Source organism: Salvelinus fontinalis, chromosome 17 (assembly GCF_029448725.1).
Source record: "Salvelinus fontinalis isolate EN_2023a chromosome 17, ASM2944872v1, whole genome shotgun sequence".
NCBI lineage: Eukaryota > Metazoa > Chordata > Actinopteri > Salmoniformes > Salmonidae > Salvelinus > Salvelinus fontinalis.
This window is the reverse complement of record NC_074681.1, coordinates 34,960,815-34,981,338: the sequence shown is the minus strand read 5'-3', so window position 1 is coordinate 34,981,338 and position 20,524 is coordinate 34,960,815. Positions and strand designations below refer to the sequence as shown.

The 20,524-nt window shown below is 42.7% G+C and overlaps 1 protein-coding gene across 9 annotated transcripts in view; it reads right to left on the bottom strand.

Annotated features, from left to right (window-relative positions):
- clcn2a (chloride channel, voltage-sensitive 2a) overlaps positions 1 to 20,464 on the bottom strand; it is a 60,753-nt gene extending 40,289 nt beyond the window's left edge. For 8 of the 9 annotated variants that reach the window (XM_055867175.1, XM_055867176.1, XM_055867183.1 and 5 more), the window contains exon 1: positions 20,324 to 20,464. In XM_055867175.1, the coding sequence (XP_055723150.1) occupies positions 20,324 to 20,464 (141 nt within the window). Of the gene's footprint in view, positions 1 to 12,751; positions 13,155 to 20,323 lie in introns of those variants that run through there. The other variant, XM_055867181.1, reaches the window with a different exon arrangement.
- Positions 20,465 to 20,524: the final 60 nt, after the last annotated feature.

The following is a 20,524-nucleotide window of genomic DNA, read 5'->3' as shown; positions in this document are numbered from 1 at the left end:
CAGAGCATTGAGATGAGCATCACACCCCCAGACATTCTCTACTTTCCTCTCAGCTACCATCACTTACCTTTTTCCCTCAATTTCCCCTCTCCCACTCATTGAGATGGGCGTCACGATTTCTCCAGACTTGCTCTTTCTGCATGCTTGAGCAGGTGAGGCACAGAAGGAAAGCTGCACAGCTGTGGCTTCTGTCTTGACAGAGGGATGTCCAATAGCCCACCTCCCATCACTTTACTACCCATCAGCCTCTCCCTGTTCTACCCATTTAACCAGGGCAACGCCACATATGACACACTGCAACACCTCATGGAACCACTCTACGCCCCAGCTCAACACTACCGTGTAGGCAGCAAGCTACATCCTGACAAAACGCGTAGACTGGCTGAAGGTTGTGGAAACACCTGATATGTACAGTACCAGTCAAAAGTTTGGACACCTACTCATTCAAGGGTTTTTCTCAATTTTTACTATTTGCTACATTGTAGAATAAAAGTGAAGACGAAATAACACATGGAATCATGTAGTAACCAAAGAGTGTTAAACAAATCAAAATATATTTTATATTTGAGATGCTTCAAAGTACCCTTTGCCCTCACCGCTTTGCAGTCTGTGTAGAAAATAGTAAAAAATAAAAACCCTGGAATGAGTAGCTGTGTCAACTTTTGACTGGTACTGTATTTGAATAAACGTGTAGGCTAAATGATAATGAACACAATCACGTGCAGAAGACCACACACACACACGCACACAGTGGTATTAATGCTGCCTGTTAGTGGCCCCGTCCTGGGCTTGTGAGAAACCAATCAGAGACCATCTGGAGCGCGGCCCCCTGGTGTAGCAGCAGGTGGACTGAAGGACTATGTGTTAAATGAGCTGTGGTCACCACTACGGTTACCAAAGATATTACCTGCAACATTGTCATCAGAAGAAAAAGCAACAATGATATAGCAACTTAAACAAGATTACTGACAACACAGGAGTGTTTCCCCTACTGCTACTTACAGTAGGCCAGTGTTTTTCAATCCGGGGTCCGTGGACCACCCCATAGGGGTACTACCGGTGGTCCAAATTATATATATATATTTTAATCTTTTAAATTTTTTGTTCCAAAAATAATAACAATTAGGAGTATTAATGGTATTATAAGCAATGTTACATTACTTTTCATAATGCTAATTGTTTGTGCTAATAGGCCTTTCGTTTGTTCCCTGCTCAAAGTAACTACATTTGACCGCCAAGACAAACTGTATATTATTTTGGGGATAATTCTGCGACTCCGCAAATGATGGTTCTTGAGCTTTTGATGGTGATTTGCTGGTCCCAGGAACGGAAAAGGTTGTGAACCGCTTACTTGTGCACACCTGATTCAACTCCTCAACTACTCATCAGGCTGCTTTGATCAGATCACAGTACTTATCAACCTCTTGCTCAGTTGAATCAGGGGTGTCAGAACTGGGCTTGAACAAAACCCTGCACACAATATTGCGTCAAAGAACAGAAACGACACTAAAATCTCATTCCACAATCTGCTCTAGTATTATGATCTAAACACACACTTGCATATTACAAAGTACTGAAACTCAGAGCAGTGATAGAGCAGCTTATCCAAACCCCTCAGGGCTCATGGGACAGGCTTGGGAAATTTAATTAGCTGGGAAAGTGAGATTTCATCTGTCTGAAGATCTGCATTAATGTACAGTAGGTCGGTCATGGAGGCTGGTGTTGGTGGAGTAGTTACCTATGCACACCGTCATATCAAGAACACACGTTCACAAGTGACCCCCAAAAACATAACACAACCTCGTAGAATTACCTAAGGCTTTTGACCTCTAACCTGTATGGTGTGCCAGAAATGGCCATTCCAGTCATTTCAGGAATCAATGCCCTGTATCAAATTTAACTGACACTCAGTCAAACTGAAACATATATTTTAAACATGCTGATTTTGCAATACACTATCCTACATGTCCAAAGAGATTGTACCGTTCTTTGTCCCTCCTTCACACCTGCAGTATTTCATCATCATCATCATCAGAGAGAGAGAGAAAGAGAGAAAGAGAGAAAGAGAGAAAGAGAGAGAGAGAGAGAGAGAGAGAGAGAGAGAGAGAGAGAGAGAGAGAGAGAGAGAGAGAGAGAGAGAGAGAGAGAGAGAGAGAGAGAGAGAGAGAGAGAGAGAGAGAGAGAGAGAGAGAGAGAGAGAGAGAAGGTAGCTTTGTTCTGTCAGAAGCTAAAGTGGAACTGAGCCCACCTCTGTGTGTATGCAGAGACAGGAATGCTGACTATGAAAAGCTACATCCCGGTGAAGAGAAAAATAGTCTCTCTGTGTGTGTGTTGTGTATGTGACATGGATTTAGAGGTGTTTCTCTCTAGGGCACATCTTCTGCTAATGCTCTAATCACACGCAAGAGTGCAATCACACGCACACACAGCACACACTTGCTCTTTCTCATACACCTATTAATGTACACACACACACACCTTGCACACACAAACACAAACACACACACACACACACACACACACACACACACACACACACACACACACACACACACACACACACACGCACACACGCACACACACACACACGTACGCATGCATACACAGTGTGAGAATGGATCATATTTGGTTGCATCTGCAGTTCTCCACGGGCTGCTTTTCCTGTCCAGGTTGATCATGACTTTGATCTGTGCAGCAGCCAAATCCTCCTGAACCCCCGCTGGCCATAGGGACATGAGCCTGCTGTGTCTAACATCTGTTCTGACAGAGGCTTACCACACACCCCCCACACACACACACAGTCATGCACATACACACACACTTTGAAGGAGAAGACATCAGATGGAATGTTGTAATACTTAAAGACACCCAAACACCTTCTGTCTAACCATCCCTCTATGCATTCATGCCATGAGTCATACCGGAGGCATACGGTGGCAGTGGCAGCCAGCTGTCCCATCATGCATTGCACCAGACAAAAGTTCCAGAACTCGCTGACCCGGACACCTGTCTGGAAACAGACCGTAACCATACCATGTGGTGATGGGTAATAGGTGGATTTTCATAGCACTTTTATCAGCAGGTGCTCAATGGGAACTCACCTCATCCACTACCAATATGTGGCATCAACCAATGCAACTACATTTAAATATTGTATTTGTTCGTGTGTATTGCGTTGGTTCATCATGAACACTGATGTCTTGCCAAGACTCTCGAAAAACTGATTCAAACCGAGACTTCCTTCCTGGTAAAGGTTAATTGAAAAGAACTAAAAATAGAAATCTGTTTAAGCCAATGCGTTTCATTTCTCCACAGCCACAGTCGATCAGTCTTTATGGCTCTTTATGTTAAAGGCCCAGTGCAGCCCAAAATTGTTTTCCCCTCTGTTTCACAGTGGCAATAAAAAGTATGTGAACCCTGTGGAATTACCTGGATTTCTGCATAAATTGGTCATAAAATTTGATCTGATCTTCATCTTAGTCACAATAGACAAACATAGTCTGTGTAACACACAAACAAGTATATGTTTTCATGTCTTTATTGAATACACCATGTAAACATTCACAGTGCAGGGTGGAAAAAGTATGTGAACCCTTGGTTTTAATAACTGGTTGACCCTACTTTGGCAGCAATAACCTCAACCAAACGTTTTCTGTAGTTGCAGATCAGACATGCACAACGGTCAGGAGGATTTTGAACTATTCCTCTTTACCATTCCTCTTTGTTCAGCAATATTCTTGGGATGTCTGGTGTGAACCGTTCTCTTGAGGTCATGCCACAGCATCTTAATCGGGTTGAGGTCAGGACTCTGACTAGGCCACTTCAGAAGGCGTATTTTCTTATTTTGAAGCTATTCTGTTGATTTACTTCTGTGTTTTGGGTCGTCGTCCTGTTGCATCACCCAACTTCTGTTGAGCTTCAATTGGCGGACAGATAGCCTAACATTCTCCTGCAAAATGTCTTGATAAACTTGGGAATGTATTTTTCCATTGATGATAGCAAACTGTCCAGGCCCTGAGGCAGCAAAGCAGCCCCAAATCATGATTCTCCCTCCAACATACTTTACAGTTGGGATGAGGTTTTGATGTTGGTGTGCTGTGCTTTTTTTTCTCCACACATAGTGTTGTGTGTTCCTTCCAAACAGCTCAACTGTAGTTTCATCTGTTGACAGAGTATTTTGCCAGTAGTGCTGTGGAACATCCAGGTGCACTTTTGGCTTCTTTTGTGTTGTCCTCCCATGAACACCATTCTTGTTTAGTGTTTAACGTATCGTAGACTTGTCAACAGAGATGTTAGCATGTTCCAGAGATTTCTGTAAGTCTTTAGCTGACACTCTAGGATTCTTCTTACCCTCATTGAGCATTCTGCGCTGTGCACTTGCAGTCATCTTTGCAGGAAGGCCACTCCTAGGGAGAGTAGCAACAGTGCTGAACTTTCTCCATTTATCGACAATTTGTCTTACTGTGGACTGATGTACATCAAGGCTTTTAGAGATACTTTTGTGACCCTTTCCAGCTTTATGCAAGTCAACAATTCTTAATCTTGGGTCTTCTGAGATCTCTTTTGTTCGAGGCATGGTTCATATCAGGCTATGCTTCTTGTGAATAGCAAACTCAAATTTTGTGAGTGTTTTTTTATAGGGCAGGGAAGCTCTAACCAACATCTCCAATCTCATCTCATTGATTGTACTCCAGGTTAGCTGACGCCTGACTCCAATTAGCTTTTAGAGAAGTCATTAGCCTAGGTGTTCACTCACCTACACTGTGAATGTTAAAATGATGTGTTCAATATAGACAAGAAAAATACAATAATGTGTGTGTTATTAGTTTAAGCAGACTGTGTTTGTCTGTTGTTGTGACTTAGATGAACATCAGATGTAATTGTATGACCAATTTATCCAGAATTCCAGATAATACCAAAGGGTTCACATACTTTTCTTGACACTATATATATATATATTTCCACACTATGTGTTGGGAATAATACTGTGAAGTTGTAAAATTCATGATAATTCCCTTTTAGTGTAAGAGCTGTTTGAAAAGATCACCTGACATTTTGGTGTAATGGAGTTCTGCCTTAATTAGTTAATAGACCAATAAGAAAGAGAGTACAAAACCTCTCTGCTAATAACACATTTTCTGTTTTTTCATTCCCACTCTGACCACTCCTAGACAGACCAAGCAAAATTCATGATTGAGAAATTGCTTTTCGCTAAGAAGCTATTTTAGCTTATTTTTGACCATTTTAATTGAAAACAATCACAGTTAAGTACTTAATTGTTACCCGTGATTTAATATTGAGATAAAAACGTCTGAGTTGGACCTTTAAAAGATATGAATGGAGAAATAACTTATGAGTACAATAGCTGAAGATGACAACACGACCTCAACCCTGAGGTCGAAGGAATTGTCCGTAGAGCTCTGAGACAGCATTGTGTCGAGGCACAGATCTGGGGAAGGGTACCAAAAAATGTCTGCAGCATTGAAGGTCCACAAGAACACAGTGGCCTCCATCATTCTTAAATGGAAGAAATTTGGAACCACCAAGACTCTTCCTAGAGCTGGCCGCCCGGCCAAACGGAGCAATCAGGGGAGAAGGGCCTTGGTCAGGGAGGTGATCAAGAACCCGAGGGTCACTCTGACAGAGTTCCTCTGTGGCGATGGTAGAACCTTCCAGAGGGACAACCAACTCTGCAGCACTCCACCAATCAGCCTTTATGGTAGAGTGGGCAGACTGAAGCCACTCCTCAGTAAAAGGCACATGACAGCCCACATGACAGCCCACTTGGAGTTTTCCAAAAGGCACCTAAAGAAACAAGATTCTCTGGTCTGATGAAACCAAGATAGAACTCTTTGGTCTGAATGCCAAGCATCACATCTGGAGGAAGCGTGGCACCATCCATATGGTGAAGAGTGGTGGTGGCAGCATCATACTTTGGGGATGTTTTTCAGCAGCAGGGGCTGGGAGACTAGTCATGATGGAGGGAAAAATGAACAGAGCAAAGTACAGAGAGATCCTTGATAAAAACCTACTCCAAAGCGCTCAGGTCCTCAGACTGTGGCGAAGGTTCACCTTCCATCAGGACAACGACCCGAAGCACACAGCCAAGACAACGCAGGAGTGGCTTCAGGACAAGTCTCTGAATGTCCTTGAGTGGTCCAGCCAGAGCCAGGACTTGAACCCAATCGAACATATCTGGGGATACCTGAACATATCTGTGCAGCAAGCTCCCCATCCAACCTGATAGAGCTTGAGAGGAACTGCAGAGAAGAATGGGAGAAACTCCCCGAATACAGGTGTGCCAAGCTTGTAGCGTCATACCCAAGAAGAATTGATGCTGTTATCACTGCCACGGAGTAAAGGGTCTGAATACTTATGTAAATGCATTATTTCTATTTCTATTTTTTTATTTTTTATAAATTAGCAAAAAATTCATTTGTAATGAACTGGAGGTACAAAGCCAGAGGGGAATTCACACCTGAGATACGCACGCATAAATGGAACTTAATCATTGTTTCATACACTTTTCTCTCTGCATGCATTCTGACCATGAACTTAAGTATGGGGAAACGCATGTGCCAGCCAGCTATATGCTTGGGGTGGAGATCACAGAAATGGAGGTGTGGCAAAGGTGTGTCCACAGATGTGTATACTGACCTTGACTTATTTCCACCACCTTTCCGTGCGATGAAACCATGAATAAGGTCGAGCGAACCTGTCTGTTGTGGAAAAACATCTACTTCCTTTTTTCCTGCTGGGAATAACAGCATTCTCCACGCGCTGTAATTTCTAAATTGATAAGAGCTACTGAGAAGAGCTAGGTTTGTAAATTACAATTATTTTAGATATATTTCAACTCATTATCACTGGAGACAAATGTGAAACAGGTCACCAGGGCGGCAGGTAGCAGTTAAGAGCTTTGGGATAGTAACCGTAAGGTCGCTGGATCAAATCCCTTAGGTCAAAAATATGTCGATGTGCCCTTAAGCAAAGGATTTAACCATAATTGCTCCTTTAAATCACTCTGAATAAAAGCATCTGCTAAATTACTTAAATCTAAAATATGTCAGGAAACTGAAAAGCATATCAACATGACAGGTATTTCTGCCACTTTTCCACAGTGAAGTATGAAAGGCCGTGCCTTAAAGCCTGGCCAATGAATCGGATTCACTGATATGATCTGAGAAATATTTGTATCTGTCTTTATTCCACAGATAAAGCACTGAAATGATATACATAGAATGAACAAATACGTATGCTTATTTGCTGTAATATATATATTTTTTAAATAGAATGGTTGCCTAAAGAGGGCACTCTACGAGCTGCTCACTGAACATCATTCACCACAAAGTCACGACGTGAATAGGCGTGGTGGTTTGACGGTGAATAGCTTGCCGCAGTCAGCGACAGCATATTTGAATAAGTAAATCATCAGAAGTACACTTCACCAAGCAAACAGCCCTATCCTCATCACATTCTCACTTAGTTAACGTTAGCTGGCTATCTAGCCAGCAATTTAGTTAGTCTTTATCTAGCCAGCCAGCAATCTGTGCTACTTATGTTTGCAACACTGAATTGGTGCCAAAGTGAACACTTATCCTTGATACAAAAATAACACCGCTACTGTCTGGGTCTATTATGTTAACGAGTTTATTTAGTTTCCCGAAATATGCAAGCTAAATTAGAACGTGTATGACTAAAACCAGTGCGGCAAGGGTTTTCCTGCACGAACATTCTCAGTCAAATCATCAGCACATGCTATTTGCAGTTGAAATATACATCCAATACATTTTGTATAGATTTTGAATTGAATAACAGTGTAATTTACATGATGGTTTCAGTAAGAAAACATTGTCCTAATGAACAGCAAGTGTGTTTGTCATAACAAGTTCTCGGGAGAGGCTATACGGACACCCCTGGTGGGCGCAAATTGATGACGTACGTCGCGGCAGCTTTGAAGATGAATGGATTCGGTTCAAATCAAATCAAATCATATTTGTCACATGCTCTGAATACAACAGGTGCAGACCTTACAGTGAAATGCTTACTTACAAGCACATAACCAACAATGTAGTTCTAAGAAATAAAAGTATTTATTAAAATAAACTAAAGTAAAAAATAAAGAAATAAAAATTAAGGAGCAACAATAAAATAACAGAAGCGAGGCTATATACAGGGGGTACCGGTACAGAGTCAATGTGCGGGGACACAGGTTAGTCAGTAGTCTTGATGAGCCCTTCCCACATTGCTAGTTTATGCTGGCTAAATGGCAACAATAGCAGCATGGCTAGTTAAAACTTTATTTCGATGGGCGACAGAGAAATACATCTAATAGTGGTAGTAACCATCACCGTGGTACAATCTACTGCTCAATGAGGTGAGTTTGCGCTGCAAGCCGGCAACAAGGCACACTGTCCTTCACTCCCGATTGCCCCAGTAAGCTGAGCTAGATAGTTTAGCCAATATCAGACCGTGACAGATAAAGCAAATTTATTGTAGTGATTTTCACTGAAAATGTACAACTACGGCATTAATGTCACCGATAAAAACGGAATGATTCTGAACACTCCCTAGTCCCAATTTCGGCAGACAAGTTTCAAATTCATGCTGAAGTTTCTAGCCACAAGCCTAAACTAGCTAGCTGGGAAGGGCTCATCAGGACGACTGACTGAACCAAATCTGTTAGTTTCCACTCGACTCTCGCTGTGCGACATATGTCATAAATTTGGGCACCAGACGATGCCATAAAGTGTTTCTTTACGTGACCTTTGAATGTTATAAAGCACTGCAGTGAATCTACTCAATACAAATGCTGACGTCTAGTGTAGACATTAAGAACTGCATGGTACTGCATTTCACTGCATAGGTTGTGAACAGTGCAGTTTCAGATTTACTTTGAGACAAAGTTTAATTAATTCATCCCTTCTCGTTTATTAGTGTGCTTGTGGTGCTTCAGCACAAACACTTCTGCATTCTTAACCACTGCCATAGATAGACAACTCTTTATGTTGAATCTAAGAAGGTAAACTGAACAAGTGTTTGTGTTTAATTTCGTATTTATAGAGGATTTAGTTAGATATAGGATATAGCTTTTTGGTGGTTGTCCTGTAAACCATAAATAAGATGTTCTTAATAAATGCTAATTTTTATATTTAGTTAAGAAATAATAATTTTGAGCAGAAAATGAGGGGGGAAAAAAAGTATGTTTTTCATTCCACCTCAAAAAAAAACAATATATCAGTAGATATATCAGTAATCGGTGACTTTTGCCTCCCTAAAATCGGTATCGTACTGGACCAAAAAATCCCATATCAAATCAAATCAAATTTTATTCATCACATGCGCCGAATACAACAGGTGAAATGGTTACTTACAAGCCCCTAACCAACAATGCAGTTTATAAAATAAAAAATACGGATAAGAATAAGAAATAAAAGTAACAAGTAATTAAAGAGCAGCAGCAAAATAACAATAGCGAGACTATATACAGGGGGGTACCGGTACAGAGTCAATTTGCGGGGGCACCGGTTAGTTGCGGTAATATGTACATGTAGGTAGAGTTATTAAAGTGACAGAGAGTAGCAACGGTGTAAAAGAGAGGGGGGGGGGGGGGGTGCAAATAGTCTGGGTAGCCATTTGATTAGGTGTTCAGGAGTCTTATGGCTTGGGGGTAGAAGCTGTTTAGAAGCCTCTTGGACCTCGACTTAGCGCTCCGGTACCGCTTGCCATGTGGTAGCAGAGAGAACAGTCTATGACTAGGGTGGCTGGAGTCTTTGAAATTTTTAGGGCCTTCCTCTGACACTGCCTGGTGTAGAGGTCCTGGATGGCAGGAAGCTTGGCCCCAGTGATGTACTGGGCCTTACACACTACCCTCTGAAGTGCCTTGCGGTCGGAGGCCGAGCAGTTGCCATACCAGGCAGTGATGCAACAAGGCAGGATGCTCTCGATAATGCAGCTGTAGAACCTTTTGAGAATCTGAGGACCCATGCCAAATCTTTTCATTCTCCTGAGGCGGAATATGTTCTGTTGCGCCCTCTTCACGACTGTCTTGGTGTGCTTGGACCATGTTAGTTTGTTGGTGATGTGGACACCAAGGAACTTGAAGCGCTCTCAACCTGCTCCAATGCAGCCCCGTCGATGAGAATGGGGGTGTGCTCGGTCGGACTCTAGTGTGGGTGTACAGAATTTATATTGTATGGCCTTATAACTTGCAAGGATTACATTTGGAGATGCAAGCCAAATTGGATGACAAGGCAAAGAGTTGCACCAAATGTAATGGTTTGTGCTCTGTAGAACGTTTTAATCATATACCCGACTTTTCCTGTTTCCTTCCATTTGTAGGCTACATGTTAAATATACCCACCGGGCACACACTGGTTGAATCAACGTTGTAGCCACATCATTTCAATGAAATAATGTTGAGCCAACGTGGAATAGACGTTAAATTGACATCTGTGCCCAGTGGGTAGCCTCTATCGGTAGCGACCGTGAGTATTTACTACACATATTTAACTGTCAATGTAGTGTTAGTTCCCTTCAATTGGTGCTCTACATTCGTATCATTCCATTAGGCCTACATCGTTTGATTTAGTCTACTGTTATGTGTATCCCCTGTAAACGCTGTCACGTCCTCGTGGTTGTTGCTGATGGTCATATAATAGTGGATGCTATTTAATGAAGGCAAAATACAAATAGTATGTCAAATAAATCGGGACATTTAGGCTCATTATGGAACGGGAAAAGTTAGTTTGAACTTGACGCACACACACACACACATATGCACACACACACACGAGTGAATGCACACACGAGTGAACATTGATGTGCACCAAAAAAAACGAGACACAGAAAACACAAAAATATGCACAAAAATACACACAGTTTCTCTCACATGTCCACCAGACACTCCCACATATACACCACTAGCATATTGTCCGGGTGTGCTGTTGCCACGTGACGCCTTCCTGAAGAGCATAAATAGCACAAAATCTCCTAAAAATGCCTGAGAGCCCCCTCCTCCCTCTCTTTTCACTAATGCATGCTTATAGGAGCCACAGAGACAGACAACTACTGCAGTCTGATATTGACAAGGAGCACAGTCTGATAAAGCAGATAGAGGAACAGATTGCAGTCATCCCCCACAATATCCCTCTCGATCTCTCTCTCCCCTCTTGATCTCCCCCCCCCCCCCCCTCTCTATCTCTTTCTCTCAGATACACACTAAAAGCTGGACTTCAGTCAAAGAAACACACAGCTATGGAGGAACACATTTATCTCAGTACATCTCTCTTCGTCCTGGTATGATCACTCTCTCTCTCTATCAATCTCTCAAGTAGTCCATCTCTCTGCATCCTGTTCTGATCACACTCTCTCCCTCTTTTTCTCTCTCCCTCCCTCCATCTCTCTCTCTCTCTGTGTCCCTCCATCTGTCCCCATCTATAGATATCCCTATAAAGTGCTCCAGGCTACATCTGTCAATCACACAGTGACATGAGTGGGAAAAACTGGTGCATGAAGCAATTATTATTCAGATCAGATCCACTTTTAGTTCCTGTGTAGATGGGCAGATTTAGCAGGGACAGATGGAGGGAAAGGGGTGAAGGATATGGAAAGGGGGAAGGAGAGGGAAAGGGGCAGTGGAGATATTGGTTACTTTGAGTATAGTCAGGTGGAGAAATAGAGGGGCAGTGTGAGCAAGGCAGGAGTGAGGGGAAAAGGGGGATAAAGTGGAAAAGAAAGAATGGAGTTGGAGTGGAGATATTGGTTGAGACAGGTGGAGGAGAAGAGAAAATGTGGTAGATGGGGAGAGGAAAGTGGGGGAAATAGGTTGGAGAGAGTGAGGTGGTGGAAAATGAGAGGAGAGAGAGACAGTGGAAGAGAAGGATGGGAGAATGAGAGTAGGCCTCTGCAGTGATATACCTGTGCCTACACTGCCTATTTGGGAGTTCTACTTTTTTTAACGCCAACCAGTCCATAATTGTATACATCTGTGAAACAGGTGGATAGTTTTGACGCAGTGTCATAAGGCAGACACCTGAGGATATTTGAAGATGAGGTGACGTAATCTACAGTAGAGATCTGACCTGGCACACACCTTTCACGCTCCGCTCCAGAGCCCGCAGGCCTCAGAATAGCGCCCTAAACGGTGGACGGTCACGACCGAGTGCGTTATCGATAAACGGACGGCAACCTTTAAATCCATGCAGCCACTGTAACTGTGCCTTGACAACAGTTCACACTGGAGTACAAACCACGAATCACTGTCACACGCGCACGCACGCACGCACACACACACACACACACACACACACACACACACACACACACACACACACACACACACACACACACACACACACACACACACACACACACACACACACACACACACACACACACACACACACACACACACACACACACACAATGCCGGTGCCCAGCTTTTGAAATGGATGTTTGTCTTGAATCGATTTTCTCGCTGCCACATATTTTCGCAAGCAGCGCAGCAGCCCAGTCACAGCAATAATGCGGAGAAAAAAGCAACCAGAGATCCTGGTGTTATCTAATGTTCTGTGAATGACATTTAAAAAATCTGACAGTCACTTAAAAATCTAACAAGCCTACAAAAAAAGGCACTGCTCAGTGACTGTGTCTCGGGATTTCAAATGAATGGCGCATGTCCCCAAGTGATTTGCACTCATAACTTTTACATGAGCATGACCGGTTAGGGATTATCCCACTAAAAACTCACCAAAGTTTGCTGATACTGGAGCGACCGATTCTCGGCCTTGTCCTTTGCGGGCATCGTCGCAATATCCTCATCCATATGATTTATCAACGGTCCGCATTAATTTGTCACTCAATTTCCTTGCCTTTATACAGCTATAGCCTTCTACACATGTGTAGTGTAGCAAGTTATGATCATAGCCTAAGCCGCCGCTGCTACTGAAGAACTAGTGCGATCTATTCCAGATGAGTAGCCGCATATGCGGGTTGTTTCAACGCCGCCTCCCTCCTCCACACGTTGGTACAGTCGGTCCCAGCGGAGTTCGAAGGGAGCGGAGTGCATGTTTTGTGTTTTGCGGGGGTGGTGCAGGGTCCAAGCACAATGAGCTTACAATTATGTTTTGTATTCGTTCCAATAGCTCTTATCTGTTTCTCCTTGAATCTATCCGTCGGCGCACCGGTGTTCTTTTGTCTGCAGGGGAGAACTGATGAGTCATAATTTGGTAATAATAGTCTATCCACACTTGTTTAAAGTAAAATAAACTAAAGCAGCCTAGGCTACAGTTTATAAGGGCCAGTTTCACATAACTCATGAGTACTCTGGGAGCAAAATTCCCTATGGCACAGATCCAGGATAATCTTAACCAAATACTATAACCATACATCATGTGCTGAAGAAAAACACTAAACTGAGCTTAAATCACAGTCAAAAAGCAATATCGTCCTACCTCAGGTCAAGAGTGCCTAATTTTGGCTCAGTTAATTAAGATGTAATTGATTTCATGATCAACTAACCATGTTGATCATGACTCCTGGACTCCTGAATATATGTAACTGTGACTTCCTGGATAAAGATTAGTCCAATATTTTACAGCATTAGACATGTCCATTAAAAGCAAATTATTATTAGCCATGAGCAAATTAATCCAGAATAGACTTAATCATGCATGGACAATCAAACTGGCTGATGGAACTACTAACTACAGTATCTGGGAAAAGCAACAAAGACATCTAAACTGGCCTACGGGAATACATTTTTGTGCCCTTCACTATTAGAAAAATAGGTTCTGGATAGGACCAAACAGGGTTCTATTGCGTGCTTCATATACGGCACTCCTAAAGGTTTTTGTAGGGTTATTTGATCAGAACCCCAGGGGTTCTTGTTCACTGAACCAACATTGTTTCCATATAAGGTTCTATATGGAACCAATGTCGGTTCTATACAGAACCTTAAGGGACGCCATACATGAAGCGAGCATATAACCCTTTTTGGTTCTATACAGAACACATTATTCTAAGAATGTAATACAGCACAGACATTCAGCACCATGGACAGCGCCATGGTCTAAGCGTTCCAAACACAAGACAGTTGATTGCTGATTTCAGCACCACAGCCACTGAACAGCGCCCAGCACAAAGTCCACAGCTCATGATGAAGATTCAAGACAACTGAGGCTAGTTTGTGAGGCTGGGTCCAGTAGACATGTTATTGTTCCCATGCCCCTTTCCCTTGAACTTAGATAGGCAATATAATGTAAGACTGTTGCAATACTGCCCTCAAGACTACAACACCCACAGACAGTACAGCACCACTGGAGCAGATTAAAGTCGAGTGCCTTGCTCAAGGGCACAATGGAAGAAGATAACACCGAGGATGCCCACCACATTTCCCCCGTTGCTAGCCCGCCTCTCTAACCTCTAGGCTACCTTCAGTGCTGCCCTGTATGGAAGCGCTCTCACAGAAAACATGAACCACTTATCTTTCTGGAGAACGGCAGAAAGAATGGAACATGCTCTCTCTTCTGGACAGTTGTCCTTGCTGAGAATGGCTTCCACATACAGTGCATTCAGTGCATTCATACCGTGCATTCAGAAAGTATTCACACCCCTTGACTTTTTCCACATTTTGTTACATTATATCCTTATTCAATAAAAAAAAAAAATATATATATATTCCTCATCAATCTACACACAATACCCCATAATGATGAAGAAAAAACTGTTTTTTCGACATTACTGCAAATTTATTTAAAGTAAAAAACGGAAATATCACATTGACATAAGTATTCAGACCCTTTACTCAGTACTTTGTTGAAACACCTTTGGCAGCGATTACAGCCTTAAGTCTTCTAGGGTATGACTGAAAAGATTTGGCATGGGTCTTCAGATCCTCAAAAGGTTCTACAGCTGCACCAGAGAGCATCCTGATTGGTTGCATCACTGCAACTGCTCAGCATCCGACAGCAAGGCACTACAGAGGGTAGTGCGAACGGCCCAGTACTTCACTGGGGCCAAGCTTCCTGCCATCCAGGACCTCTATACCAGGTGGTGTCAGATGAAGGCCCTAAAAATTGTCAAAGACTCCAGCCACCCAAGTCATAGACTGTTCTCTCTGCTACCACACGGCAAGCGGTACCGGAGCGCTAAGTCTAGGACCAAGAGGCTTCTAAACAGCTTCTATCCCCAAGCCATAAGACTCCTGAACATCTAGTCAAATGGCTACCCATACTATTCGCATTGCCCCCCCCCCCCTCCCCACCACTGCCACTCTGTTGTCATCTATGCATAGTCTCTTTAATTAACTCTACCTACATGTACATACTACCTCAACTAACCGGTGCCACCGCACATTGACTCTGTACCGGCACCTCCCTGTATATATTGTTATTTTTTACTGCTGCTCTTTAATTACTTGTTACTTTTATCCATATTTTTTAAAACTGCACTGTCGGTTAGGGGCTCGTAAGTAAGCATTTCACTGTAAGGTCTACACCTGTTGTATTCCGCGCATGTGACTAATACAATTTGATTTGATTTGATGACGCTACAAGCTTGGCACACCTGTATTTGGGGAGTTTGTCCCATTCTTTTCTGCAGATCCTCTCAAGCACTATCAGGTTGGATGGGGAGCGTCGCTGCACAGCTATTTTCAGGTCTTTCCAGAGATGTTCAATTGGGTTTCCAGTCCGGGCTCTGGCTGGGCCACTCAAGGACATTCAGAGACTTGTCCCGAAGCCACTCCTGTGTTGTCTTGGCTGTGTGCTTAGGGTCGTTGTCCTGTACAAAGGAGAACCTTCTCCCTAGTCTGAGATCCTGAGCGCTCTGGAGCAGGTTTTCATCAAGTATCTCTCTGTACTTTCTCCGTTCATCTTTCCCTTGATCTTGACTAGTCTCCCAGTCCCTGCCACTGAAAAACATCCCCACAGCATGATGCTGCCACCACCATGCTTCACCGTAGGGATGGTGCCAGGTTTCCTCCAGACGTGACACTTGGCATTCAGGCCAAAGAGATCAATCTTGGTTTCATCAGACCAGAGAATCTTGTTTTTCTTGATCTGAGAGTCCTTTAGGTGCCTTTTGGCAAACTCCAAGCGGCCTGTCATGTGCCGTTTACTGAGGAGTTGCTTCCGTCCATTTAAGAATGATGTCATTATGGGGTATTGTGTATGGATTTATGAGGGAAAATCATAATTTTATCCATTTTAGAATAAGGCTGTAAAGTAACACAATGTGGAAAAAGGGAAGGGATCTGAATACTTTGCGAATGCATTGTGTACTCATTACTCATTGTAAGCCTATGATATACACTGGAGGCTGTATATCCACATTCAAGTGACATGCACAGCCCATGGCTTCCCCTGATACTTAAAGCTACACTTTAGCCAGTACACACTGCATGTGTGGTATAGATTTGATCTCACCTCAGATGAGCAATGTTCGGGTCTCACTTGACTGACAAACCATGGCCTATAAACAAAAGCATCACTCAGATGCATAGCAGCCATACAGATCACACAACTATGCTTTTGAGTGATCAGGGAAAAGAAGACAGTGCAATTCTAAAAACAGCATATGGAAGCAGTGTCTTTACACAGTGGATTACTGGGGAATAGGGATAGATAAATTGCCTGGCTACCCAGACTCCATGCTCCGCCCAAACGCTACGCCATGCCCACGGACGTTAGTTTCTTCTCCGCATTGAGTCTGGATCTGAGTGCCTCCCCGACCCTTCAACGAATGTGAACACATTCAGGGCCGTCTGATTGGTCCAGAAACTGATGGGTTGGGCCGGAGCCAGAACACACGTGGGTAAAGCCACGGTTTTAAAACTCGTAACTGGCTGTCATACTCTGATTGGTTAGAGACGATCCAATTGCTGATGACTTTGTTTAGTACAACACCCATCTTGCTCTCGTCACCACAAACGACTTAAATGATGTCAGTCTCAGACTAAAGTATGTAGTGAACGACAGAGCAGCGAAAGAATTTAGTGTGCGTCGTCAGGCTAATAGAGAGCTGCTTGGGGGACCATGGGTGGAACAAGAGCCTTCAGCTCTGTTACACCTAATAAAGGCACTGTAATTAAAATGGATTGTAGACTAGAGCTGCAAATGCTGGTCGCTATGCAGGGACATAATGTACTAGCCCATTGAGTCCATACATTGTTTTGAATCACAGAGTAAAGCTACAGCATCGATTTACAGTACTGCTTTGCATAAGTCATCCTCCATCATCATCACAGTCAGTGAGTCAATCAGAGGGAAAAGAGACTGCAAGACAGATCATCGAACGGAGCTCCATGACATGAGGACATTGTGAAGAGACATTTGCTAATTTAGTGGCAAGTTTCAAGACATTCAACAACTCTCATATGAGCTTCCCTTATTGAATCTTTTTCTGAGGCCAGCTGTGCCCCAAGGGCAGAAATGTAATGTGATTAGTTAAGTTTAAGCAGGACATGCGATTGGTTAAGGTTAGGGTTAGGGGTTGGGTTATGTTTAGGGAAGAAATGTGAGGAGGGGGAAGGGGTACTAATCTAACATATGGAATTGTTTCAGGATGGTCATACCATGGATCATTTAGCTATTTGATTTGGAATTATAGGACCCCTTCAGGTATAAAAAATATACATGTAAAAACTATTTGATAAAATATTGAATTTGGCCTTTACTACCAAAGCCCATAGAAACGCATTGAATAACACATTCATAAACGGCAAAAAAAGCCAGTCAAATGATAAATCATAAGAAATAAGGTTTTGAAGTGTCTGTTCTATATCTAGGAGATATAAGAAGGCTCAAGAAATATTAGTGTTTTTTTTAACACATATTTAACCCCTTATTTTTGTTGGTACAAAACTACCTCCATACTTCCATTCGTTTGAATGGGTTACCTTCAGACGGGTCCTGTGACTTTTGTGGGGGTTGTAGGACAAAACGAAGAACACTGTGATGGAGATTCTTTTTATTATGTTACTTAGATTGACGCACAGGTGCTCTTAAGGATTTCAGACCTGGGTTCAAATACATGTGTATTTGAATATCTAATACACAGCCCAAAACAAATACTTTTATTTGAGTTTTTGAATGGTTAAATAGTCTACCTAATTGTATTTGAGAGTTTTTTCTAATAATTATGTCAAATACTATTTTCAAATGCCTGGGTTAAATGCATGGCAGTGTATTTGAGTCAGTGCATTTGAGTATTTCCAAATATATTTAAATATTCAACTACTTGTCTTTTCAAATAAACTATATTTGAATGCTTGCTTTGACTGTACTGTATGTGAAAGTATTTGAGATATTTCAAATAGTATTTGAACCCAGGTCTGTGCGAAAGTTCAGCCATGAAATGTGATTGGTTAAATTTAGGCAAGTAATTCCAAATGATTAAGTTTAGGGTTAGAGTAAGAGTTGGGGTTGTGCCCTGCAACCTATCACCAACCTTCCACCTATGAGCTCTGCCCACTGACTGTTGCGCTTTCAACCAATCACATTAGTTTTGCCCTGGAGACAGAACTGCCCTTAGAAAAAGATAGAATACAGAAAACTACAATCTGCTTCACGCATACCCCATAATCAAAACCGACTTTGGAAACTTTTGAAGATACTCAACAATGACCTTTCCCTCACCCACTCTGTAGCCTACAAAACTGGGCAATTGATCACTGAATTTGTTTCCATATGAATATTACATGTTGTGGTTTGTGTTGTGCTGTGCTAATTTGCCATTTCGCTCCAGGCCTTTAGGGCCTTGGAGTATCAGTGGCTCTCATCGTACACAGGATGAAAAGACTGAATCCCCCTGAGAGAAAGAGCCTCTGATTGGCTGACAGAAGAATTCCGCTGCAGTGATGAGGCTGTTGATAGGCTGTTGGCATGGTAATGGAACTGGCTCATGGTAATGGAACAACAAAATCATAGGCCAACACACACACACACATTCACAAATATGCAGAAACGTGCACACATAATCCAAGCCATATTTATTTTGACATTGGCTCAAACTGTGGCAACACAAACATATCATTTTCTTATCAGTGAGAAAGAGGAGTTATTACGTTTGTTTGGTCTCTCTCTGCAATATCTATTGTTGTATGTGTGCTTCTGCTTTGAATACCATGCAGTTACTACTGTGGCTGTGTCTTTGAGCAGCTGTATTGTCGTTCCTACAGTAGTAAAACTAGGTGCTCTGCAGTCCCAAGCACCAACACACTGACCCAGTTCAACCTTCAGTCTCAACAGGAACAATCCGGAATAAATACACACCTGTGGAGTTTATTTTGGCACCCCACGATGGGAACAAATTATTCATAAATGGTATGACCTACAGAGATGAATCTGAGAGTAGAGTGTGTGTGTGTGTGTGTGTGTCTCTGTGCATTAGGTGTGTGTGTGTGTGTGTGTGTGTGTGTGTGTGTGTGTGTGTCTCTGTGCATTAGGTGTGTGTGTGTGTGTGTGTGTGTGTGTGTGTGTGTGTGTGTGTGTGTTGCAGGTGTGCTCTTCAGCATTGAGGTAACGTCTACGTTCTTTGCGGTGAGGAACTACTGGAGGGGCTTCACATGTACGTGAAGGAGGAGGGTGGACAAGTACCAGTCAGGGAACTGACGAGAGTCATTTTAGGATTTCCAAGTAGGTCAAACCATTTAAAGAAACCTAAATAAAATCTGCAGACTGGATCATACTCTCTCGATGACGTCATCGCTATTTTTCTCATAGACTGCTGTCAATGAGTGGATTCAATGTCAAAATATGACATACAGGTCTTAGAAGTGGAAACACTTTATTATTATTAAACGTTACAGAAGCGACATGAAGGAAAGTCCTCTAAGCGAATAAAATAGCCGTTCGCCGTGCGCGTAAATTTCAAGATGAACCGCAGCAATGAGAGACCTTATAAGGACCTTGAGCCCTGACGACGACTTGATGCGGAAAGTGGAATAGGATACATAACCACCTGTACCTCTTCTCCTAACAAGTTTCGGTGTCTAGATAAAGGATGCCAATAGATATATAGCCCAATGTCACTACATTGAACATGATTTCATTTTTTGCAATAAAAACATGTTAAAGCCTACAGGATACAGACAATTCAATGTGACTCTGATTCAATAACCAATTTATTTTCCCTCGAGTATGAACACATTGCCAAAGTTAAATTGATACTCTATAGATAGGCTACCTGATGAAAACAAGAGAGGAATAATGACAACATAATTTGACCCATTGTTGTCGTCGTCACCGGGGAAAGACAGGACACCGGCGGCGGTATGGGTGCATGATGGACTTGAGGTTGCCGAGGACTCATTCATACTCACATTTCCCTCGTCCGGCAGTTCGGTTCCTTCGGTGTGTTTATCCTCTTCGAGGCTACGATCCCTAACCGTCAGCTGCGCCCCTCCATCCTTCGTGTAACAGAGTGAATAAAAATGAGGAATATCTCTGCGCGTTCCGTGCATAAACTCCAACTTCCAAGCTTACTTTCCCCCTTGATCAGTGGTCCATCCACAAGCAGAGGC